The sequence below is a fragment of the Coregonus lavaretus genome, assembly GCF_964263955.1.
Source record: "Coregonus lavaretus genome assembly, chromosome: 25".
NCBI classification, from domain to species: domain Eukaryota; kingdom Metazoa; phylum Chordata; class Actinopteri; order Salmoniformes; family Salmonidae; genus Coregonus; species Coregonus lavaretus.
This window is the reverse complement of record NC_140012.1, coordinates 37,203,026-37,230,583: the sequence shown is the minus strand read 5'-3', so window position 1 is coordinate 37,230,583 and position 27,558 is coordinate 37,203,026. Positions and strand designations below refer to the sequence as shown.

The window sequence follows — 27,558 nt, the reverse complement described above, 5'->3', positions numbered from 1 at the left end:
CACCAAATAATTTATTAAAACGCACTGTTTTGCAATGAAGGTCTACAGTATCCCCAGCAGCACTCTGTATGGTAGCACCATGGTGTAGCCGGAGGACAGCTAGCTTCTGTAATTATGACAACTTCTGGAGGACATCCTCCAACCTATCAGAGCTCTTGCAGCATGAACTGACATTGTCCACCCAATCAAAGGATCAGATTATTAATCTAGTACTGAAAGCATAAGCTACAGCTAGCTAGCACTAAAGTGCATAAAGTGTGGTGAGTAGTTGTCTCAGAGAAAGACAATTGTTGAACAGTTTAGAACAAATGTATGTTTTCCTAAATTAAGGAGAGAGAGAGAGAGAGAGAGAGAGAGAGAGAGAGAGAGAGAGAGAGAGAGAGAGAGAGAGAGAGAGAGAGAGAGAGAGAGAGAGAGAGAGAGAGAGAGAGAGAGAGAGAGAGAGAGAGAGAGAGAGAGAGAGAAAGATATTTGGTTATTTTTGTATTTGCTAGCCTACTCAAATACCCGGCTCAAGCAGATGGATGCTATTTTAGCTAGCTGGCTATGGCTATCCAACACTGGAACTCTTCCAAGTCAAGGTAAGCTTTTGGTTTTATTAATTTATTGACACTGGGGCCCACCGATGTAACTGCTAAACTGCTTTCTGACTGTACACTGTACTGCATGATTGTAGCGGGTTTACTAACGCGTTAGTTCTAGTAGCTATGTTGACTATGACGTGACATCGATGTAGGCTGTGTGTAGTAGTTAGCGGTCATGATATGAAGGTTTGGATTGGAAAGGTTTTTTCCCATGGTTACAGACAAATGTTTGTGTGTGATCAGGGGTGTACTCATTCCGCCAATTCTGTTGAAAAACTTCAACAGAAGCAAACGGAACGAAACGGGGAAAAACATACCTGAATCTGTCCAATAGAAATTCACATTTGAATGTGCCACTGTCACCTTGATTACTAAAAATTCTCTCGACCTGTGCACCTACGTTGTAAACTTTCATTCATAGGCTAGGTTGTAGCAACCTCATGATGGGTACAGGGATAATTCAAGTATCATGTAGTAGCCTAAACCCATCGATGTTAAATTGAGCTGGGTGGATGGAATATGAATGACAGTCATCCAATATGCTGTAATAGAAATAAGGTCATGCTCTTAAGAAAAATGATCAGCCTCCCTCATCTTAAACGGCACCGACCGCCACTGATTCCCAGTCATGTGAAATCCATAGATTAGGGCCTAATGAATTTATTTAAATTGACTGATTTCCTTGTATGAACTGTAACTCAGTAAAATATTAGAAATTGTTGCATGTTGCGTTTATATTTTTGTTCAGTTTAGGGCTGTCCCCGCCGAAAAAAAATATTGATCGACCGAGAGTCGTCCTGTTCTTTCGACCAATCGATTGGTCGAAATATTTAACCTTATTTTTCCAAATATAGACAGACACACCCTATGTATTTGAATAAAATCAACTACATGTGAACTGAGCTTGTCTGATGCTTTAAGCACACCATTTGATTAAATAACGAAGACACACAAATTACTCAAGAAAGAGCCCGATGGTCACACTGTCTTAAAAAAAATGACAGCGAGTGCCTGTTACCGAAATCCCTCATTTGTTTAGGAAAAACATTCCCTATTCCCTCAACCCTTGCTCTCTTTACGTGAAACATGTAAGCATTGCATGCATGTGACCAATAGGGCCTGACCTATACCCTATCATATAAATTGGTTACATCAAACTCAGAACACATTAACACATGACAGACAAATGGATGCGGAAGACGTGAAAAATAAACTTAAAACGGACAAATGTTTACTGGTTGCTCAGGAGGGAAAGGGGAAGTCAGATCTGTGGAAGACATTTTACTTAGTTGTGGAAACTACTGGAGATTTGTGTGAGTATTATGTGTGCCAAACAGTTGCCATTAGATTACAATATTATATTTTTTTCTGATCATTTGGAACAGTGTAATCAACACTAAATAAATAAGTCTGTTCTAACGAAAATGAATACATAAAGACTTTATTACAGCAGACTAAAAACAGTTGCAAAGCTGTCATCAAGGCAAAGGGTGGCTATTTGAAGAATCTCAAATATAAAATATATTTGATTTGTTTAACACTTTTTTGGTTACTACACGATTCCATATGTGTTATTTCATAGTTTTGATGTCTTGTATTCTACAATGTAGAAAATAGTAAAAATAAAGAAAAACCCTTGAATGAGTAGGTGTTCTAAAACGTTTGACCGGTAGTGTATGTAAATGTTATATTTCAGTTTTGTATTTTTTATAAATTAGCAAAAATGTCCCAAAAAATTGTTTTTCGCTTTGTCATTACGAGGTATTGTGTGTAGATTGATGAGGAGAAAAAACAATTTCATACATTTTAGAGTAAGGCTGTAACAAAATGTGGAAAAAGTCAAGGGGGTCTGAATACTTTCTGAATGCACTGTATATTGAAATATAGGCCTAAGTAAGTTACGGTAATAAGACTAAACAGGATGCGCTCTTAGGCCTACAGCTCGATGGTGGTTATACAAGGCTGCTATACAAAGCCTACTAATGATAACGACATTATTTATTATTATAATGATGATCATAATAATTGTAATAATACAAATAAGGATATCAAGAAAAGGGAGGGTATAGGAGCGAGAGCTGCGTGCATATTATGTGACAAACAGGTGCTGTTAGATTACAATATAATTTTTCTGCCTGTTAGGAACAGTGTAAACAACATTAAATAAATTATAAGTAATACCAGTCTGAATAGCAAAGATTAATAACAGCAGAATCTGTGAAATTGGTTTATCCGACATTTTGCAGTTGCATGAGGCTTGGAGCTCACAGAATCAGTAGGCTATTAATTAAACAAACACTCAAACAGGCAACAGAAGCAAGATCTGTCTTATTTCTGTAGATACTGTATAAATGGATGATTTATAAAGGCAGGCACATTTAACAGTTAGGCTATTGATTATAGACCTAATTAAGTTGGGGTTTCATCAATTCTACAGCGCACTGAAGATGTTTGTATGTTTCAGAACCGCGGACAGCAACCGTATCCAACGCGGGAGGAAGTGCATTTGTTATAAAATAATATTAGATTTATTAGTGTTGCACCATTATTTTTTCAGAATATAATAATATACAATTTCAGTATCACATGTCTTAGAGTGATGGACTGTGCCATCCCCGTGTTCTCCACAATGGATTAGTCCACTGAGACAGGTGTCTTGTGCACCATTTTTTTGCGACCAACAGTCTATCAACCAAACATTCGACCAGTCGACTAAATGGGGTCAGCCCTAGTTCAGTGTATATTTCCACACTATAAGGTTGGAATAATACTGTGAAAATTTGAAAATTATGATAATGGCCTTTTAGTATAAGAGCTGTTTGAAAAGACCAACTGAAATTTCAGCCTGTTTTGATGGGATGGAGTTTTGGCCTTCCTAGTGACATCACCAGGCAGTACATTAGTTAATAGACCAATAAGAAAGAGAGTTCCACACCTCTCTGCCAATAACTGTTTTCTCCTCCCAACTCAGACCACTCCCAGACAGTCTTGCTTGAGAAATTGCTCTTTACTAAGAATCTATTTTTGTTTCTTGTTGACCATTTAAATGAAAACAATCACAGTAAGGTACTTAATTGTTACCCAGAAATTATTTGATATTGAGATAAAAACGGCTGCATTTTACCTTTAATATCTGAGGTGATTGGGAAAAATTATGAAAATATGACATAATTGAACTCATATAGCCTTGATATTCCTCCTCCATCTGTGGTATAAACAGAGCCTTGTAATTAATGCCACTGTTACAACATTACTCAAACTATCCAGCACCAATGCCCTAGCATCATAAAAATGTCACAGCTGTGCCATGTGTTAGCTTAGTGGGTTTACAACACCAAATCAAGCAGGCTAAATCACTTGAATATGTGACAAAAAACGGGATTATAACTTGCTCCCTAAGCACGTTACACAATAAACAGACACGGATTTGCATGCATAATAACGAATTGCCTTGAAATATTTCATGCTTGCTCATATACTGCCTCACAATATCGAAATTAATAATTTGTGAAGACAGTGAGACAGAGCATGCAGACAGTTGTTGCTCTGCCTCTCTGACTAGGTGTTCCCTAATTCCACATTCCTTCTGAGTAAACAAAAACGACTCGGTACATGTACACTGCACCATGGGATGGGTGGAAGAAGACATGTAGCCAGGACTGACACTGGCAAGCTAGCAAAAACCATCTCCCATTGGCACCTCTGCTAAAGATCTGTCATCAGTAGTGGCACTAAGTGGCTGAGGATAAACAAACGTATTTAATGGATTATTCCCCTTATCAGGTAATTACACAGTATATTTAATCGTCATGGAAACTGACAGGGCTAAAACATGAAACAGCCTGTCTTTCCATTATCATTACCATCATACCATCACTCTTTTATCTGTATGTTGTATAAACAGTAACCATTTCAACACAGAATGGCTGAAAGGTGATGACAGAGAGGTGGAGGTACAATACGGTAATTAGGCAGTGAGGCATGTGAGAAATCCTCTACCTATGAGACCAGACTCATACACAACAAGAGTCCTACTGCCATGGGAAAAGCAAAACAGATTCATCTACATGCCTAGACTGAACCCAGCTACCACTGTAACTATGATGAATTGGATTAAAGGAAGAATCCACTCAAAAACGATATGTTGGTATTGGACTTTCAAGAAGCAAAGTGTCACTTGCTACATCATCATGATAATTTGGCAAATGACACTTTTCTTCTTGAAAATCCTATATCTTGAAAACTTGACTGCTGACATGCAAAACATTTTGGGTCTGTATTAACAGTGGACTAATGAAACAAACTACCAACATATCGTTTTTGAGTGGATTTTTCCTTTAAGACTAGTGCAGGCCACAATATTAAAACAAAGGCCTAACTTTCTCTCTCATATTACAGTAAGTCTCTTAGTAGATCATTGAAATGGAAGGCCAAATAAAGTCTCCCCAATCCAATAAAAGGAAAGATTAATAGAATTAATGGTACACTATTAGAAAAAATGGTTCCAAAAGGGTTCTTCGGCTGTCCCCATTGGAGAACCCTTTTTGCTTCCAGGTAAAACACTTTTTGGTTCCAGGTAGTAGAACCCTTTTGGGATCATGTAGAACCCTCTTTCAAAAGGGTTCTACATGGAACCCAAAACGGTTCTACTTGGAACCATGTAGTACCCTTTCCACAGAGGGTTCTACATGGAACCAAAAAGTGTTTTACCTAGAACCAAAAAGGGTTATCCTATGGGGACAGCTGAAGAACCCTTTTAGGTTCTAGATAGCACTTATTTTAATAATAATAATAATAATATAATATGCCATTTAGCAGACGCTTTTATCCAAAGCGACTTACAGTCATGCGTGCATACATTTTTTTGTGTATGGGTGGTCCCGGGGATCGAACCCACTACCTTGGCGTTACAAGCGCCGTGCTCTACCAGCTGAGCTACAGAGGACCACATTTTTCTAAGAATGTGTTTCTAAAAGAGGCTCTGTGGGCATACAATTCTTACCTTCAGGAGATGTTGGTTTATCCATTTTGTAAAAGTCTTTTTCTGCACTCTGTCTCTTTCATCTGAGGAAAAGACACACACAAAATACATTTAGGAAGGTACTTTACATACAGTACATACAGTAAGCATCACAGGAGGATGCAGAGGGGAGAACGGCTCATAATAATGGCTGGAACGGAGCTAACCATGTGTTTGATGTATTCAATACCATTCCAGTCATTACCACACACACACACACACACACACACACACACACAGCACACAGCACATACACACACACACACACACCATATCACACACACACACAGCACATACACACACACACACACACACACACACACACACACAGGGAATGGTAATTTACATGACAAGCAGAATTGTGACATGGTATGTGTGATTTACTACATAACTCTACAGTTCTTTAATGAGCCCTTCATTCCTTTTATCAATATCCAACTACTGTATACATATGATTTAATTATGATTTTTATTCGGATCCCCATTGGCTGTTTAAGAAGCAGCATCTATTCTTCCTGGGGTCCACACAAAACATAGCACATGAAAAAAAACTAAAAACATTATTAGATAAAATACGACTATCCTAATACGCTTACTTACACATGTGGGTTCATTTCCAGTGAATATACTAGTCTCCAGAGAGATTGATATTTTTGGAAGGGTAGTTGAAAAGAAGTAACTTCTATGCATGAGGCCTAGCTTCCATTACTCATGATTCAGTATTGTACACTGTCGACCACATTATTTTGTTTTTCCTGTATCCATGACATCCAGGCTGGCCGCTTCCACATGCAGCCTCTAACAGACATCAGTCTCTCTGGGATAGAAAATGGAAACATAAAGGCTCAATTGTGAGCTGTCAAGGCAAAAACTATCACCAGGTATGCTACACAGACAAAAACATTTGCTTGGAGAATCTAACAACACAGACAAAATCCCTATTTTATATTTCTGTATCATTATTAGCCTAACAAAATCCATTACTGCACTGCAACACTGCACATGGACGGTAGGCTACTGGTCCTGAGACACACAGCTTGGGGGAGAGACCCTCCATACTTATTACCTGTCTCACACAGGAAGACTGAGAGAGAAGGCTGCAGAGTGGGATTCAGGATTCAGGCCAGATGTCTTTTTTTTAAAAAATCTCTCTGCCTAAAGGTCCATCTGATACAAGCCCTCATAGGCATTATTTGACACCAATCACAAGCCCAGAAAATCACATTAAAAGCATGACATTAAAAACATGACATTATAAATTTCACATTAATCAAAGCCTCTGGCTCAGCTTTGAAAACAACCACAACAACAACAACAACCCCATGCAATCTGCATCTTCTTGGGCTTTGTAACCAACATGCAAATATCACAGAGAAGCTAGTCCTTTTACAACGCAGCATTTTAACACAACAGGATTTAGCTTTGGGAGGTTTTAAAGTCCCCCTCTAAACGGGAAACTAGGGCAAGCTTCAACGCTCAGTCAGCAATTGAAATTCTCATCCCGGATGAGGATTGGAGGAAAGCGAAGCAGGAAGACATATGATACTGACCCATGCAGCACATCAACGTCACCAGGTGAGCGCTGAGCTCCCCCTCACTCCCCAGCAGGTGCCACATCTCCCTAGCCATTGTTAGCTCCCGTGGACTCCGGAGAGAGTGCATCATGGTCCCGGCAGAGGCATGGAATGTGTGTGAGCTACCAGCGTTACTGAAGGAGCAGAAACAGACTCCTCCTGTCTGCCTACTTCACTGCCTCTAAGGCAGCCTGCCGCTACTACAGTTCTCGTCAAGCCATCCTGAACAAGTTCTGTCAGGTTTTCCACCGCAACTCAATGGTTTTTTACATGGTTAAAGTTTACTTAAGGCCACAGCACAATGCTATTGAGGAACTAATAAGCAGGGGCGCAACTTTCACCGGGGACAGGGGGGACATGTCCCCCCCCCCCCACACACACACACACACACACACATTCTGAAATTGCATTTTTGTCCCCCCCCCCCAGTTTTATCATTGGAATGTGATACAAAATGAGGCAACGGTGTGCTTTAGGAACATGTGGACGCCTCAGAGTGGTTTGGAGTGTTTATCCGACTGGATAAAAAATTTATAATACGTTTTTAAAAGTTATATCCCCCCTGCTAATAAGGCTCCTTAAGAAAAGGAGCAAAGGTATTTGTCAGATTAGAAACAGATTTTTTAGGATGACACTTTAACCTGAAAAGGGAAGGCATCAGTTTGGAGAATACTTTTGCAGTAGAACATAGGAATAGACATAACAATTAAAGATTCAATATGCAGAAATCGCTCCGTCATTTCCTGGTTGCTAAAATTCTAATAGTTTGCCTAATTTCCGTTTATCTGACAAAAAAAGCAGTCATTGTGTAGAGAATCATTGTACCATCTAAACAAGTGTGAAATATATTTTCCATAACTAAACAAATTGTATTTTCAACTGTTGGAAGCTGGTGTACAAAACCAAAAGTAAAATATGCAATACAAAACATAAGAATGGGAAGCATAGAAATAGTGCACATAGAACAGATCTACCACTTCTTAGACTTTCTTTCAATGAGAATGACAGATCTATAACTCACATGTCACAATCGTCGTAGAGAGTAGACCAATGCGCAGCGTTAGTTGCAAACATATTTATTATCTTTAGTGATAATACAAAAACAACAAAACGAAAACGTGACGTCCTCGGTATAACACAACCGACACGGCAACAAACCAAAACGGAACAAGATCCCACAAACACGAATGGAAAACAGACTGTTTAAATATGGTTCCCAATCAGAGACAACCAGCCACAGCTGACACTCGTTGCCTCTGATTGAGAACCACACTGGCCAACATAGAAATACAATACTAGAACACGACATAGAAACACAAACACATAGAAACTACACACCCTGGCTCAAAATATAGGTTCCCCAGAGCCAGGGTGTGACAGTACCCCCCCCAAAGGCGCGGACTGCGACCGCGCCTCAACAAAACCCAAACAGGGGAGGGCTGGGTGGGCATTCCTCCTCGGAGGCGGTTCCGGCTCCGGGCTTGCCCACCACCCTCCAATAATCCCCCCGTAACGCCCCTGGTCCGGTCCCGCTGGCTGGAGCTGGACTGGACATCGAAGGAGCGGATTGCTTAAGCTCCGTTGTGGAGCAGCTGACCGGTACCTGATCAGGCACCGGTGACCCAGGCACGGGTTGTGCCGGACTGACGACGTGCACCCCTGGCTTGGTGCGTGGAGCAGCAACGGCCCGGACCGGGCTGACGATACGCACCCCTGGCTTGGTGCGTGGAGCAGGAACGGGCCTTACCAGGCTGACGACTCGCACCCCTGGCTTGGTGCGAGTAGCAGGAACAGGCCGGGCCGGGCTGGCGACGCGCACCGTAGGCTTGGTGCGAGTGGCAGGAACAGGCCGGGCCGGGCTGGCGCCGCGCACCGTAGGTTTGGTGCGAGTGGCAGGAACAGGCCGGGCCGGGCTGGCGACGCGCACCGTAGGTTTGGTGCGAGTGGCAGGAACAGGCCGGGCCGGGCTGGCGACGCGCACCGTAGGTTTGGTGCGAGTGGCAGGAACAGGCCGGGCCGGGCTGGCGACGCGCACCGTAGGTTTGGTGCGAGTGGCAGGAACAGGCCGGGCCGGGCTGGCGACGCGCACCGTAGGCTTGGTGCGAGTGGCAGGAACAGGCCGGGCCGGGCTGGCGACGCACACCGTAGGCTTGGTGCGGGGAGCAGGAACAGGCCGGGCTGGGCTGGCGACGCGCACCGTAGGCTTGGTGCGAGGGGCAGGAACAGGCCGGGCCGGGCTGGCGACGCACACCGTAGGCTTGGTGCGGGGTGCAGGAACAGGCCGGGCCGGGCTGGCGACGCACACCGTAGACTTGGTGCGGGGAGCAGGAACAGGCCGGGCCGGGCTGGCGACGCGCACCGTAGGCTTGGTGCGGGGAGCAGGAACAGGCCGGGCTGGGCTGGCGACGCGCACCGTAGGCTTGGTGCGAGGGGCAGGAACAGGCCGGGCCGGGCTGGCGACGCACACCGTAGGCTTGGTGCGGGGAGCAGGAACAGGCCGGGCCGGGCTGGCGACGCGCACCGTAGCTTTGGTGCGAGTGGCAGGAACAGGCCGGGCCGGGCTGGCGACGCGCACCCTAGGCTTGGTGCGAGGGGCAGGAACAGGTCGGGCCGAACTGGCGACGCGCACCATTAACTTAGTGCGGGGAGCAGGAACGGGCCGGACCGGACTGGTGACGCACACCACTTGCTTGGTGTGAGGAGCGGGACTGGGTTTCGTCATAACCCTCCGCTCCCTCAGCTGCCTACCTAGTTCCTCTCGCCGTGCCTCTATTCTCACCTTCTCCCTTATCGCCTCCAGTAACTCTACCCTCTGCACCACTAACTCCTGCTCCCTCTGCACCAATAGCCCCCTTAACCTGGTGGCCTCCTCACCTAACCTCCTACTACGCCCTGTAGCTGCCTCCTGCTGCCCCGTCGCCCATGCCGTATGCCCCCCACTAAAAAATTTTTGGGGTTGCCTCTCGTCCGTCCGACGACGACACTGTTGACGCCGTTGCTCCTCTCTCCGTCGCGCCTCTACCGTCTCACTCCATGGACGGCGATCCATCCCGGCCTGGATTTCCTCCCAGGTCCAGGACCCCTGCCCGTCCAATATTTGCTCCCACGTCCAGGCTGCCTGCTCCTGGACACGCTGCTTGGTCCTGGTATGGTGGGATCTTCTGTCACGATCGTCGTAGAGAGTAGACCAATGCGCAGCGTTAGTTGCAAACATATTTATTATCTTTAGTGATAATACAAAAACAACAAAACGAAAACGTGACGTCCTACGGTAAACACAACCCAAACGGAACAAACCAAAACGGAACAAGATCCCACAAACACGAATGGAAAACAGACTGTTTAAATATGGTTCCCAATCAGAGACAACCAGCCACAGCTGACACTCGTTGCCTCTGATTGAGAACCACACTGGCCAACATAGAAATACAATACTAGAACACGACATAGAAACACAAACACATAGAAACTACACACCCTGGCTCAAAATATAGAGTCCCCAGAGCCAGGGTGTGACACTCACATTTCTATGTGAATTTGGTAAGGTCCGCCAAAAAGTTACATATTGCAGCTTTAAATGTCTTATGGGTATTTATCTGATGGATTAATTAGATTACATCTACTAAGGAAGAGAGCAGTTAATTAATAATGTAACGTAATCAACAAGTTGATTTATCTTGTGCAATAAGACTAAATAATGTCCAACAACCAACAGACTACATTTCTCAAACTACAAACATGTTCAAATGAAACATGTTCCCCCTCTAGTACAGCTGCCCAGACTATTTCTGTCAGCAGAATGACAAAATCTGGACAAAAACTCCATTCATCAAAACAATCACACTGCCAAAATGGCAATTTGTCTTGTTGCCCTAACATTATCTCTGTACTGAAGAGAACAACATGGGGTATTAACTATTTTCCGTCTCACACTGAGGCCGGTAAATTAACTAGACAATCACAATATTTTTTGTCAGATCCTTGACAAATCAAATTTTCTCTGCAACCAGTGGTACATCCCAGAGGAGTGAACCCATGCTAAAAAGACAGTTATAAAAAGATGAGACAGTATTTTCTATGTCAGATGTGACACATTTGTGAGGCTGATGTCCTTGAATTTCCAAGGCAAGCATATTTTAATGAATTCTAAATCCAAAATATTTGTCTGCATTTCCACAAAAATAGCACATCCTACAGTGCACCGCCCACAACAACGTCAATCACTGTTTCATCAAACACATAGAGCACACTCACTTGCGCTCGTTGGGCAAAAACTACAACACCAACTGAAATCAAGACAACCACACCCTTTCCTTAGGGCTGCATAAAATATGACGCCAAAATTACCATACAAAACAATGGCATGAGGTCATACATTGGTCAGTTTTGAGGCAGAATACTGATGGATGATTGGTCATATAGGCCTTTCCCTAATCCAGAGGTGTGTCAATGGTGCTGTCACTGTCAGTGGGTCTCAGATTACTTTTCCATGTGGTTCATTTATAAATATTATGTGTGTAAAGCTGCAGAGGATTCACTACTGGGCTGGGAGACTGGGACTGGGAATTGCTCCACATGTTAGCGGACAGAACCCAGAACCTATGTGAGAATTAGGGCTGTCCCCAACAAACAAAAAATCTTGGTCGACCGAGAGTCGTCCTGTTCTTTCGACCAATCGATTTGTCGAATTGTTTAACCTTATGTTTCCATATACAGACAGATACAGTCTACGTGTTTCAATAAAATCAACTACATACAGTACCAGTCAAAAGTTTGGACACACCTACTCTTTCCAGGGTTTTTCTTTATTTCTAATATTTTCTACATTGTAGAATAATAGTGAAGACATCAAAACTATGAAATAACACTCTTGGCATTCTCTCAACCAGCTTCATGAGGTAGTCACCTGGAATGCATTTCAATTAACAGGTGTGCCTTCTTAAAAGTTAATTTGTGGAATTTCTTTCCTTCTTAATGCATTTGAGCCAATCAGTTTTGTTGTGACAAGGTAGGGGGGGTATACAGAAGATAGCCCTAGTTGGTAAAAGACCAAGTCCATATTATGGCAGGAACAGCTCAAATAAGCAAAGAGAAACGACAGTCCATCATTACTTTAAGACATGAAGGTCAGTCAATACGGAACATTTTCAAGAACAAGTTTCTTCAAGTGCAGTCGCAAAAAACATCAAGTGCTATGTTGAAACTGGCTCTCATGAGGACCGCCACAGGAATGGAAGACCCAGAGTTAACTCTGCTGCAGAGGATAAGTTCATTAGAGTTACCAGCCTCAAAAATTGCAGCCCAAATAAATGCTTCACAAAGTTCAAGTAACAGACACATCTCAACATCAGCTGTTCAGAGGGGACTGTGTGAATCAGGCCTTCATGGTCAATTGCTGCAAAGAAATCACTACTAAAGGACACCAATAAGAAGAAGTGACCTGCTTGGGCCAAGAAACACGAGCAATGGACATTAAACCGGTGGAAATGTGTCCTTTGGTCTGGAGTCCAAATGAGAGATTTTTGGTTCCAACCGCCGTGTCTTTGTGAGACGCAGTGTGGGTGATCGGATGATTTCCACATGTGTAGTTCCCACCATAAAGCATGGAGGAGGAGGTGTTATGGTGTGGGGGTGCTTTGCTGGTGACACTGTCTGTGATTTATTTAGAATTCATTCTACAGCGATACGCCATCCCATCTGGTTTGGGCTTAGTGGGACTATCATTTGTTTTTCAACAGGACAATGACCCAATACACCTCCAGGCTGTGTAAGGGCTATTTTACCAAGAAGGAGAGTGATGGAGTGCTGCATCAGATGACCTGGCCTCCACAATCCCCCGACCTCAACCCAATTGAGATGGTTTGGGATGAGTCGGAACGCAGAGTGGAGGAAAAACAGCCAACAAGTGCTCAGCATATGTGGGAACTCCTTCAAGACTGTTGGAAAAGCATTCCAGGTGAAGCTGGTTGAGAGAATGCCAAGAGTGTGCAAAACTGTTATCAAGGCAAAGGGTGGCTATTTGAAGATTCTCAAATACAAAATATACTTTGATTTGTTTAACACTTTTTTGTTTACTACATGATTCCATATGTGCTATTTCATAGTTTTGATGTCTTCACTATTATTCTACAATGTAAAAATGTTTAAAAATAAAGAAAAACCCTTGAATGAGTAGGTGTGTCCAAACATTTGACTGGTAGAGCTTGTCTGATGTTTTAAGAACACTGTTTGATTAAATAATGAAGACACATAAATGACTCAAGAAAGAGCCCGATGGTCACATTTTGTTGAAAAAATTACAGGGAGTGACTGTGTGACTGGCGCACGTTGTCTCTCTCTCCTCCCTACTGCAGAGAACATCATAGCACGTGGTTACTGCGCTGTCCGTGATGACGCCGCAACATCATTTCAGCCATTTAGTTTATTACTTGTTTCTGACTGAAAAGTTATCTTGTTTAGGAAAAACATTCCCTATTCCCTCAACCCTTGCTCTCTTTATGTGAAACATGTAAGCATCGCATGCATAGGGCCTGGCCTATAGGGCCTGACCTATAGCCTATTATAATCACATCAATAAATTGGTTATAACAAACTCCGAACACAGTAACACGTGACAACAAAATGGAAGCGGAGGACGTGAAAAATAACCTCGAAACGCGCAAATGTTTACTGGTTGCTCAGGAGGGAAAGGGGAAGTCAGATCTGTGGAAGACATTTTACCTAGTTGTGGAAACTACTGGAGATCAAGAAAAAGGAGGGTATAGGAGCAAGCTTCGCGTGAGTATTATGGTGTGCCAAACAGTTGCTGTTAGATAACAATATAATATTTTTTCGGACCATTTGGAACAGTGTAAAGAACACTAAATAAATAAGTGTACCAGAGAGACTGTTCTAACAAACAATATATACATAAAGCCTTTACTACAGCAGACTAAAAACAGTTGCATGCATTCATGAATTGCGGTTTATTTACTGTTTAGGCTAATTATTCAAAGCTCCCTTTGTTATTTAATTTAAAACTAAAATGCTACATTGCATTACAAAGCATGAATGTCTCGTACGCTGTGTGATGGCATAAACAAATGAATGATTGATTGATTGATTGATTTATACAGTAGCCTATACATTTAATATATATTGAAATATAGGCCTAAGTAAGTTACGGTATTAAGACAGGATGCGCTCTTAGGCCTACAGCTCGATGGTGGTTATACAAGGCTACTATACAAAGCCTACTAATGATAACGACATTACTTATTATTATAATGATGATTGTAACAATAACAATAAGAAGGAGATCTAGAAAAAAGGAGGGTACAGGAGCGAGTGCTGTGTGCATATTATGTGACAAACAGATGCTGTTAGACTACGATATTATTTTTCTGCCTGTTTGGAACAGTGTAAACAACACTAAATCAATTATAAGTAATACCAGTCTGCTCTAACGATTTAAAAAAAAAAAACCTTTATTACAGCATAGCAAAGATTAAAAACAGCCAAATCTGTGAAATTGTTTCATCCGACATTTTGCCGTTGCAGTCAATGTGACTCCGACTAATATTTATATATTTCTTAATTCAGTTATTTTACTTTTAGATTTTGTGCATTGTTGTGAATTGTTAGATACTGCTGCACTGTTGGATCTTGGAGCACAAGCATTTCGCTACACCCGCAATAACATCTGCTAAATATGTGTATGCGACTAATACGATTTGATTTGACAGTTTTTTTGTGCACCATGAATAAAAACGGCCTATCGACCAAACAATCGACCAGTCGACTAAATGGGGTCAGCCCTAGAGAGAATGCTGTTCATCGACTACAACTTAGCCTTCAACACCATAGTGCCCTCCAAGCTCATCACTAAGCTCAGGGCCCTGGGTCTGAACCTCTCCCTGTGCAACTGGGTCCTAGACTTCCTGACGGGCCGACCGCAGGTGGTGAAGGAAGGCAACAACACCTCCGCAACGCTTATCCTCAACACGGGACACCCACAGGGATGCGTGCTCAGCCCCCTCCTGTCCTCCCTGTTCACCCATGACTGGGTGGCTACGCATGTTTCCAACTCAATCATCAAGTTTGCTGACGACACAACAGTGGTAGGCCTGATTACCAAAAACGACGAGACAGCCTATAGGGAGGAGGTGAGGGCCCTGGCGGAGTGGTGCCTGGAAAATAACCTCTCCCTTATTCCGGACTCTGACATTGCTCGTTCTGATATTGGTCGTTCAGATATTTCTCAACTTTTTGGTTATTGTTTTTCTAGAAATTACTGCAGTGTTGGAGCTAGAAACATTTCACTGCACTTGCGATAACATCTGCAAATCTGTGTACGCGACAAATAAACGTTGATTTGAACTGCACGAGAGACGACAAAATATCCATCCCGCCTCTACCCTTTCATTTGAACACACCCTGAGGATATAAACTGGTTGCAGTGACATCACTGTGAGTGCTATGACATCACTGTGAGTGCTGATCAGTTTTGCCTGTTAGATAAAATGAAAAAGATTACATGGACTGTCACGATCGTCTTGAAGCGAAGTAGACCAATACGCAGCGTGTTGAGCGAACATGATACTTTATTACCGTCAGATAATAAGCACACTAAACAAAACAATAAACGACTCGTGAAGTCCTCAGTGACAATGACCGAACACGGAACAAAAACCCACAAACACAAAGTGAAACACAGACAGTTAAATATGGCTCCCAATCAGAGACAACCAGCACACAGCTGACACTCGTTGCCTCTGATTGGGAGTCACTCAGTCAAACATAGAAAATGACGAACTAGAAACACCCAACATAGAAACAGAACACATAGAATGAACACACCCTGGCTCAACATATAGAGTCCCAGAGCCAGGGTGTGACAGTACCCCCCCCCCCTAAAGGCGCGGACTGCGACCGCGCCTAAATACGAGCAAAACAGGGGAGGGCTGGGTGGGCATTCCTCCTCGGCGGCGGCTCCGGCTCCGGGCTTGCCCACCACCCTCCAACAAACCCCCCATAGCGCCCCTGGTCCGGTCTGACCCCGCTGGCTGGATCTGGACTGGACATCGACGGAGCGGATTGCTTACGCTCCGTTGTGGAGCAGCTGACCGGTACCTGATCAGGCACCGGACTGACGACGCGCACCCCTGGCTTGGCGCGTGAGGCAGGAACGGACCGGACCTGGCTGACGATGCGCCCCCCTGGCTTGGTGCGTGGAGCAGCAACGGACCGGACCGGGCTGACGATACGCACCCCTGGCTTGGTGCGTGGAGCCGGAACGGGCCTCACCGGACTGACGACTCGCACCCTTGGCTTGGTGCGTGGAGCAGCGACGGGCCGGACCTGGCTGACGACTCGCACCCCGGGCTTGGTGCGAGTAGCAGGAACGGGCTGAACCAGGCTGACGACTCGCACCCCTGACTTGGTGCGATTGGCAGGAACGGGCTGGACCAGGCTGACGACTCGCACCCCTGGCTTGGTGCGAGTGGCAGGAACGGGCTGGACCAGGCTGACGACGCACACCCCTGGCTTGGTGCGAGTGGCAGGAACGGGCTGGACCAGGCTGACGACGCACACCGTAGGCTTGGTGCGAGTGGCAGGAACGGGCTGGACCAGGCTGACGACGCTCACCGTAGGCTTGGTGCGTGGAGCAGGGACAGGCCGGGCTGGGCTGGCGACGCACCCCGTAGGCTTGGTGCGTGGAGCAGGAACAGGCCGGGCTGGGCTGTCGACGCACACCGTAGGCTTGGTGCGTGGAGCAGGGACAGGCCGGGCTGGGCTGGCGACGCACACCGTAGGCTTGGTGCGTGGAGCAGGGACAGGCCGGGCTGGGCTGGCGACGCACACCGTAGGCTTGGTGCGTGGAGCAGGAACAGGCCGGGCTGGGCTGTCGACGCACACCGTAGGCTTGGTGCGTGGAGCAGGAACAGGCCGGGCTGGGCTGTCGACGCACACCGTAGGCTTGGTGCGTGGAGCAGGAACAGGCCGGGCTGGGCTGTCGACGCACACCGTAGGCTTGGTGCGTGGAGCAGGAACAGGCCGGGCTGGGCTGTCGACGCACACCGTAGGCTTGGTGCGTGGAGCAGGGACAGGCCGGGCTGGGCTGGCGACGCACACCGTAGGCTTGGTGCGTGGAGCAGGAACAGGCCGAACCGTACTGGGAACACACACCACAGGCCTTAAACGGGGATCAGGAACGGGCCGGACCGGACTGGCAATACACCTCAGTACCTCTCGCCGTGCCTCTACAACTTCCTTCCCTCCTCTCGCCAATGGCTCCCGTAACCCGGTGGCCTTCTCTCCTCGTCTCCCATTTCGCCCTGTGGCAGCCTCCTGCTGCCCAGTCGCCCATGCCGTGTGCCCCCCCCTAAAAAATTCTTGGGGGTGCCTCTCGTCCGTCCGACGATGGCACTGCTGACGCCGCTGCTCCTCTCTCGCCAGGGCCTTAATCCTACCCCAAGGTCCCTTGCCCCCGAGCATGTCCTCCCAGGACCACGATTTGCCCACCTGGGCCATCGCCAGCCTCTCCATCTCCTTTCCTGGCGCTTCCTCCCATGTCCAGTCTGCCTGCTCCTGGACACGCTGCTTGGTCCTTTTATGGTGGGTTTTTCTGTCACGATCGTCTTGAAGCGAAGTAGACCAATACGCAGCGTGTTGAGCGAACATGATACTTTATTACCGTCAGATAATAAGCACACTAAACAAAACAATAAACGACTCGTGAAGTCCTCAGTGACAATGACCGAACACGGAACAAAAACCCACAAACACAAAGTGAAACACAGACAGTTAAATATGGCTCCCAATCAGAGGCAACGAGTGTCAGCTGTTTGCTGGTTGTCTCTGATTGGGAGCCATATTTAACTGTCTGTGTTTCACTTTGGGTTTGTGGGTTTTTGTTCCGTGTTCGGTCATTGTCACCGTGGACTTCACGAGTCGTGTTTTGTTTTGTTTAGAAACTTTAACTAATTAAAGTCATGTTTGTTTCTCACGCTGCGCCTTGGTCTACTCATTACTACGACGATCGTGACATGGACGGGGTGACCTGATCCTAGACTCTGAGACGCTTGATACATACTGTCTGGGAATATGAAACAATGAAAACAAGGTGACCTGTGGGTTATGCAAAATTCCCCGTACTTTAGTATAAAACGCAATGGCATAAGCACGCCAATGCTCAGCATTGATGCTTTTGAAAAGGTCAAAAAGGTTGACAGTCATTGCAACTAGCAAACAGCTTTCCTCCCAATATCTGTTTAAATGCCACAGTGTGTCCTTGTTAAAGAAATAAGACAGTGCTTAAAATCCACCTCTACCATAGTAGTGTAGCAGACACTTTTATCTGCAGTGCTGCTATATCACTCCTTCTCTCTCTCGCTCTCTCTGTACGTATATCTCCCGTTCCCTCTCTCTCCATAACTGTTAAGTAAATCACAACTGCCACTGGGTAGAGCGGAGCTAGGCCTTCAGGACATTACAATTTGTGATCCCAGTGGCCTTACTGAGGCTGCTTACTGCATAATACATGAGCAGAGACCGAGACTCATTCATACAAATGGGGTCCTCAGGGAGTGTCCAAGGCAACACCCTTCCTAGCTCAACAACATCTTTGTATGCATCTCTGTGTGTGGATGAATTTGCTGTATCATTGACCACCAAGGCTCATTCAGGGCTTTACAGTGTGACCATTTAACTTGCATATGCGCCTAAATATTTTGCTGTGCGACCTGGAATTTTAATTTAGGAGCACCAGTGCGCCTAGAAAAATGAAGGATTCTAGCTTTAATACCTCAAATATTTTTCATTGTGCTCCTAAATTTCTTTGTGTGCGCTTACATTTTTCAACTTAGGCGCACACATGCTCCTTGTAAAAAAGGTCAGCGTAGAGCCCAAGTCTGAAATCCTCCCTTATAAACATAACATCAAATGACCATGAGGAGCAGTTTATTCAAACATATAAAAAAAAAAATCTGTAACGTATTCACATGACATCATGAGTGGAAATTGCACATGGAGACTGTAGTAGCTGGTTGGATACAGTAGTAGCTGGTTGGATACAGTAGTAACTGGTTGGATACAGTAGTAACTGGTTGGATACAGTAGTAGCTGGTTGGATACAGTAGTAGCTGGTTGGATACAGTAGTAGCTGGTTGGATACAGTAGTAGCTGGTTGGATACAGTAGTAACTGGTTGGATACAGTAGTAGCTGGTTGGATACAGTAGTAGCTGGTTGGATACAGTAGTAGATGGTTGGATACAGTAGTAGCTGGTTGGATACAGTAGTAGCTGGTTGGATACAGTAGTAGCTGGTTGGATACAGTACCACTGAGTTTGTGGAAAGTGTGTCCTTCTGAGGCAAAGAGAATGGTAATCTTAAGAGAATAGTGCCCTCTTGAGGAACATAGTCCTACACTCATATCACTTCTTCTAAATCTTACTTCAATCTTCTAAAATAGTGAAAATGAACCTCATAAAAGCAAGCCAAACTATAATATTACTTACCAAAATGTGTGATAAGGTATATTATATATAGAGAGTAATCAGAGTCTACTTATACCACCACATTACTAGTAAAGGTCAGGTCTGGAGCTTTTAAATACCAGTCCTAGTTTTACAGCTGGATGCTCCATTAAAGTCAGAGCTTATAATTTCAGTCCCATCTGATCTACACAGGCCTGCTTCCTACCATCAGATAAAACATTATGACTATCAGCTGATGACTATACTACCTTATCACAACCTACTGGCACACAGTCAGCACTCACACTCACCAACACATTATTATAACCATATTATAATATCCAATAAACTGTGTGATGTTGGACTTGGACTTCTATTTTATTTAACCATGAAGTACCATCGAAATTGACAAGTGAGCCCTTGCAATTCCCCCTGCTATTAAATTGTTATGTCTCTGTGTCCAGTATGAAGGAAGTTAGAGGTAGATTCGCAAGCCAATGCTAACTAGCGTTAGCGCAATGACTGGAAGTCTATGGGTATCTACTAGCATGCAGATGCCCATAGACTTCCAGTCATTGCCTAGCAGATACCCATAGACTTCCAGTCATTGCACTTACGCTAATTAGCAATTGCGCTAGTGCTAGTTATCAACTTCCTTCAAACTGCATGCAGAGACATAAAAATGGTATCCACGAGTTCATCTGACTCTGGGGAAGTACATAAATGGCCTCATTGATAAAATCTCGAAGTATCTCTTTAACCAGGAAAGTCCCATTGAAATTGACACGTGAGTTACTGGCAATTCCTCCTTATATATTATCCATTGCCTGGTCAAATGAATGACCCTTACTTGAGCCCTTCTCCACGACATTGAAGTTGATCCAGCCGGTTAACTGCAAGTTCAACACAAGCACACACACTGCAGGACCGGCAGACCAACATACTCCTCATTAGCACACATGGTCTGGATCCCCCTACAAAACAAGGGCTTGGTCACTGACAGACGAACAGAGTGGCCCTCTCTTGAGGCCCTCTCTTGATTTCTCATGCTCAGCTGTTTATGGTTGGAAGTGCTACAGTCCACCCAGGGCCATGGGAGTGTGTTAAATGTGTTACCTAACAGCTCTTGACCTCTGACTTGACTGGGTTGATGTTTGTAGTATCACAAGTCTACATCAATCTGTTACACTTTCTCTGTTGCCAGGTTCCACTTGGAAGGTTAGTCTTTGGAGTCTAAAGCCAAAGAAGAGGGTAGCTTTGAAAAGTACCTTTTTAACCGGTCAAAACATTGGAACTTCATGTGAGGTGACAAAATGCCAGAGCGGAATTTGTTAAATAACATTGCAATAACTGCACGTTAAATTGGTCATATATCATTATACCATTGATTTGTAAGTTGCCGTCTTTCACATGGGACATTAAACGGGTGTCCTGACTCTCTGTGGTCATTAAAGATCCCATGGCACTTATCGTAAGAGTAGGGGTGTTAACCCTGGTGTCCTGGCTAAATTCCCATACCATCATGGCCACCTAATCATCCTTAGCTTCCAATTGGCTCATTAATCCTCCCTCCTCTCCCGTGTAACTATTCCCCAGGTCGTTGCTGTAAATAAGAATGTGTTCTCAGTCAACTTACCTGGTAAAATAAGGGTAAAAAAAATAAAAAAAATAGAAGTTTTAATTTGAACTTATACCTCAGTGTTTATTCTTTAACAACGGTGATACAAAACGTTATGTGAACTTTGGAATGACTCACAAACAAAATCCCAGCTTGTCCAGCATTGCAACATGCCAGGAATAAAGTACTACAGATAAGAGGTGTCCATTTAAGGGAAGATTATCATCTTGACTGCCTGACAATAACAAAAGGACTGTGACCGTTCAACCTTACAGTACAACTGGTTTCACTTACAACTACTTTCATCTATATTTTTCGTAGCTGTCTATTTACCACCACAAACCGATGCTGGCACTAAGACCGCACTCAATGAGCTGTATAAGGCCATAAGCAAACAGGAAAACGCTCATCCAGAGGCGGCGCGCCTAGTGGCCGGGGACTTTAATGCAGGGAAATTTAAATCAGTTTTACCTCATTTATACCAGCATGTTAAATGTGCACCAAGATGGAAAAAAAAACTCTAGACCACCTTTACTCCACACACAGAGATGCGTACAAAGATTTCACTCGCCCTCCATTTGGCAAATCTGACCATAATTCTATCCTCCTAATTCCTGTTTACAAGCAAAAACTAAAGCAGGAAGCACCAGTGACTCGGTCAATAAAGAAGTGGTCAGATGACGCAGATGCTAAGCTATAGGACTGTTTTGCTAGCACAGACTGGAATATGTTCCGGGATTCTCCGATGGCATTGAGGAGTACACCACATCAGTCACTGGCTTCATCAATAATCCGTACGTACATACCCCAACCAGAAGCCATGGATTACAGGCAACATCCACACTGAGCTAAAGGGTAGAGCTGCAGCTTTCACGGAGTCTCTAACTAACTCTAACCCGGACGCTTATAAGAAATCCCGCTATGCCCTCCAACGAACCATCAAACAGGCAAAGCGTCAATACAGGACTAAGATTGAATTGTACTACACCGGCCCCGATGCTCGTCGGATTAGAGCATCCTGACCCACCCACCCCCTCTTTTACGCTGCTGCCACTCTCTGTTTATTATCTATGCATAGTCACTTTAACTCTACCTACATGTACATATTACCTCAATTACCTCGACTAACCTGTGCCCCCGCACATTGACTCTGTACTGGTACCCCTGTATAAAGCCTCACTACTGTTATTTTACTGCTGCTCTTAATTATGTTATTTCTTTTTCTATTTTCCTTTTTTCCTTTACTCTTATTTTTGTTAAAACTGCATTGTTTATTTATTTTTTAGATTTTTTTTGTATTTTTAGTATTTATTTTATTTTTTATTTTTTTGGGGGGGGGGGGGTGGATCAGCTTAATATTGCAGATATATTGTATCTTCTATAAAACTGCATTGTTGGTTAAGGGCTTGTAAGGAAGCATTTCACTGTAAGGTCTACACCTGTTGGATTCGGCACATGTGACAAATAAAATGTGATTTGATTTGATTTGATGACATAATATCCCACCATTTTTTAAACTTAGGCCTACATGTTTCCTTCAACTCTCTCAAGTAATGTGTGTTTTAGTTTTTTTGTATCTCTGTTTTGCTTTTTGTACTGTATTGATGTGTATTGATGTGTATATTTTGTGTATATTTTGTAATTACAGGGCTCATCTGTAAAAGAGACCTTGGTCTCAGCATGACTCCCTGTCAAAATAAAGGTTGAATAAATAAATAAAGAACAATTTCACGTCAGTCCTCCATGCAGAGCATGTTAATGTTAAGTCGGGAGTAAACACTTGTCCAATACGAATACAGACTTTGTCACGCTCTGGCTCCGGGACTGTGTATTTTGAGCCAGGGTGTGTTCATTTGGTTGTGTTTGGTATTGGTTGTGTTGTGTTTCCTTGTTTGGTCGTGTGACTCCCAATCAGTGGTAACGAGTGTCAGCTGTCGGCTCGTTATCTCTGATTGGGAGCCATATTTAAACTGTCAGTGTTCACCTTAGTGTTGTGGGTTTTTGTTCCTTGTCAGTCATTATAACTGAGGACTTCACGATTCGTCGTTGTTTTTTTTGTAGTGAGTACTTTAATTTAATAAAGTCATGTTCGCTCAACGCGCTGCGCTTTGGTCTCCCTCATTAGACGATCGTGACAGAAAAACCCACCTTAACCAGATCAAGCAGCATGAAGAAGAGAGAGGATGGACTTGGGAGCAGTTGAGTAGGAGTCTCGACTGGGCCAAGCCAAGAGAAGAGGAGAGAGGTTGGACTTTGGAGCAGTGGGGGGATAGTCTGGCGAGAACGATGGAGGCCTGGTCCACGAAGAGGAGAGAACCCCAGAAAATTTTTAGGGGGGGGCTCACGACGTCGGACCAGCAGGAGGCCGCGATAGAGCGGTCCAGTGGGTTGCCGGAGGAGGCCGCCGGGTTACGGGGGCCACTGGTCGAAGAGGGGATGGAGGAAGTAGAGGCACGGCGAGAGGTACTGGCGTGTGTTGCCAGTCCGGTCCGGCCCGTTCCAGATCCCGGTGTAGGGCCAGTGGTGTGTGTCCCCAGTACAGTCCGGCCCATCCAAGCTCCCCGCACCAAGCCAGTGGTGTGCGTCGTCAGCCCTGTCCGGCCCGTTCCTGCTCTCCGCACCAAGTCTATGGTGCGTTTCGTCAGCCCTGTCCGGCCCGTTCCTGCTCTCCGCACCAAGTCTGTGGTGCGCGTCGCCAGCCCAGTCCGGCCCATCCAAGCTCCCCGCACCAGGTCAGTGGTGCGTGTCGTCAGCCCGGTCCGGCTCAGTCCTGCTCCCCGCACCAAGACAAGGGTGCGAGTCGTCAGCCGGATTCAGCCTGTTCCTGCCACTCGCACCAAGTCAAGGGTGCGAGTCGTCAGCCGGATTCAGCCCATTCCTGCTACTCGCACCAAGCCAAGGGTGCGAGTCGTCAGCCGGATTCAGCCCATTCCTGCTACTCGCACCAAGCCAAGGGTGCGAGTCGTCAGCCGGATTCAGCCCATTCCTGCTACTCGCACCAAGCCAGGGATGCGAGTCTTCAGCCTGGTGAGGCCTGTTCCGGCTCCACGCACCATGCAAAGGGTGCGTATCGTCTGCCAGGTCCGGTCCATTCCTGCCTCACGCGCCAAGCCAGGGGTGCGCGTCGGCAGTCCTGATCCAGCTAACTGGGTCAGATCGGACTGGGGGCACTACGGGGGGATTGTAGTAGGGTGGTGGTCAAGCCCGGAGCCGGAGCCGCCTCCGAGGAGCAATACCCACCCAGCCCTTCCCTATTTGGGGTGTAGGCGCGGTCGGAGTCCGCGCCTTTAGGGGGGGGTACTGTCACGCTCTGGCTCCGGGACTGTGTATTTTGAGCCAGGGTGTGTTCATTTGGTTGTGTTTGGTATTGGTTGTGTTGTGTTTCCTTGTTTGGTCGTGTGACTCCCAATCAGTGGTAACGAGTGTCAGCTGTCGGCTCGTTATCTCTGATTGGGAGCCATATTTAAACTGTCAGTGTTCACCTTAGTGTTGTGGGTTTTTGTTCCTTGTCAGTCATTATAACTGAGGACTTCACGATTCGTCGTTGTTTTTTTTGTAGTGAGTACTTTAATTTAATAAAGTCATGTTCGCTCAACGCGCTGCGCTTTGGTCTCCCTCATTAGACGATCGTGACAGACTTTGATTTTCTGTTGCATATCGTTTTGCTCTGGCGTGTGTGCCCTAATAAATATGACCCTGGTCAGACATCCAGCAGCCTGGTAAAAACCTGGACAGGTTTAGTCTAGTGTTTCGTTTAGTCTACTCAAGGTCCCTCTCTTCTGTCGCTCATTCTGACTTCTGACTACATGGAAGGAGAAGCCATCAAAAGTCACATGACACGTGCCCAGAGCAGTATTTATAAACTCACACAAAAATTCCCACAGGCCAGGCAGATTATTCTGAGGGAGTGAAAATAGCAGCAGCACTGCTTTCAATGACAGGAGCCCCCCTTTTGCTCTGGCCCCCGTTTTGCTCGGGCGTGTGTGACATACTGAATATGACCCTGGTCAGACATCCAGCAGCCTGGTAAAACCTGGACAGCCGTTGATCCGGTGGGACAGTTGGTGTGACTTGTGGAGAAGAAGTGTACAGGCACGGCTATAAATAGCGACTACAGTTAAACCATGTCATGTGTGCCCTACTATCTGTGCCATTTCAATAACATCCTTTCTTACCTCACAACAGCCTAGCTCAGGGGTTTTCAAGCTGGGGTCCCCAAAGACTTAAAGATATGTTAAATACATTTTTTTTTTTTTGGGGGGGGGGGGGGGTTATGTGAAAAATAATGTTTTTTTTTATGAATATCGCTAGCTACAGCAGAATACAATCGTGGATAAAAAATGTATGTCTCTGCATCCAGTATGAAGGAAGTTAGAGGTAGTTTCACAAGCCATTAACGCAATGACTGTTCATCCAAGTCTGGGGAAGTAGATGAATGGCTTCATTGCCAACATTTCGAACTATCCCTTTAATATGAAGGAAATTACAGTAATTGGGGCTAATTACTGTGTTTTTTCTGTATAGAAAATTCTTAGGTGGGCCGTCTAAGTGGTAATTTTCGGGATGTAAAAACAATTGCAGTGTCAACTTAAACTACCAAAACCAGATAGAAAGCATGCAGAAAATATATTGAACTGTGTGTATACTATATATATATATTTTTAAATACTATCTTTGAGAACTAACAATCAAATTAAAAGCTAGACAGGGAAAATCAAAAATGACAAGAACCGGGCATTCAGGGCACATGCCCATTGATTTTGATATAATGTTTAAGCAGAGGAACAAAGCATTAGCCATGACAAAAGGCATAGAATTGCAGGAAATTTGCTTTAAACTGCTAAATGTTCTCTCAGCTCAATGGAAACATTTGTAGAATTGCAGAAAATTAGCTTTACAACAGCAACATTTTCTCTCCGCCGTCAAGATACCTTTATAGCTGATAGGCTATGTTAGAGTTTAGCTACAGTTCCAATGAACTGTGGGGAGGTACAAATAATGAAACTGTCTACCAAATATAATCATTTAAACATGTTGATTACCTCTACTTGCCATTATCATTCACCTGATGGTAAGACAAGACATGATTTTCTTTTTTTTTGCTAACATATGATGGGGGTTTGCCTGGGCGGGGTTTCCTGGGCAAGAAATGTTTGAAAATCCCTGGCCTTGCTCACCATACAATTTGTGGCATATACAAACAGGGAGTTATTTTATTTAATCGTGGTCTGGGTATTTAGTATGTTTTATAGCTTATAACCAGTCATATACTGAGAGAGAGAGCGCATTCTGGAAGCTATTTCTGTTGTTATCTACAGAACATCAAACCATAGTGTCCATTGGTTGGCTGTGTAAACGATGTAGCAGGTTTAGTCTAGTGTTTCGTTTAGTCTAGTCAAGGTCCCTCTCTTCTGTCGCTCATTCTGACTTCTGACTACATGGAAGGAGAAGCCATCAAAAGTCACATGATAAGTGCCCAGAGCAGTATTTATAAACACACAAAAAGTCCCACTGGCCAGACAGATTATTCTGAGGGAGTGAAAATAGCATCAGCACTTCTTTTAATGATAGGAGCCCCCAAAGATAGTGGTGGGAAAAACAAGTCAAGGAGACACTACCATGGCACTAAACATTGTTCTTTCCATTCCGTCTCAGGCCTCCCATTCACACACAGGTTGAAGTAAAGAAATTGATAAATGTCACAGGGGCCTTTCCCTGATAAGCTACTGTACATGCCTGGCACAGCCGACCGCTGCCACCCTTTGGCAGCCACTTCAGTCAGGAAGCCTAAAATAAAGTACAGCTCAGTGCAGAAACAGGCATATTCTCTCATTCACAGTAGCAGAGCACAGTACAGCACAGTCCAGTACAGTCCAGTATAGTCCAGCACAGTACAGTCCAGCACAGTCCAGCATAGTCCAGTCCAGTCCAGTCCAGTACAGTCCAGTATAGTCCAGCACAGTCCAGTCCAGTCCAGCATAGTCCAGTCCAGTATAGTCCAGCACAGTCCAGTACAGTACAGTCCAGTATAGTCCAGCACAGTCCAGTCCAGTCCAGCATAGTCCAGCACAGTATAGTCCAGCACAGTCCAGCACAGTCCAGTACAGTACAGTCCAGTCCAACACAGTCCAGTCAAGTCCAGTCCAGTCAAGTCCAGTCCAGTCCAGCACAGTCCAGTCCAGTCCAGCACAGTCCAGTCCAGTTCAGTACAGTACAGGCCAGTACAGGCCAGTCATCCTCCACTGTGCTTGAGTCCAGACACTCAGCCTGATGTGAAAGGAAAATCAAAAGGTGCATGAGAAACAG

General features: G+C 44.9%; 1 protein-coding gene across 1 annotated transcript in view; it reads right to left on the bottom strand.

The window, feature by feature from the left end:
• LOC311100987 (dystonin-like) overlaps nt 1-27,558 on the bottom strand; it is a gene marked incomplete at its 3' end in the record, with an annotated part of 186,503 nt that overhangs the window by 135,379 nt on the left and 23,566 nt on the right. Inside the window, exon 3 of the mRNA XM_084141993.1 lies at nt 5,587-5,648. Within this exon, the coding sequence (XP_083998119.1) occupies nt 5,587-5,648 (62 nt within the window). The remainder of the gene's footprint in view (nt 1-5,586; nt 5,649-27,558) is intronic.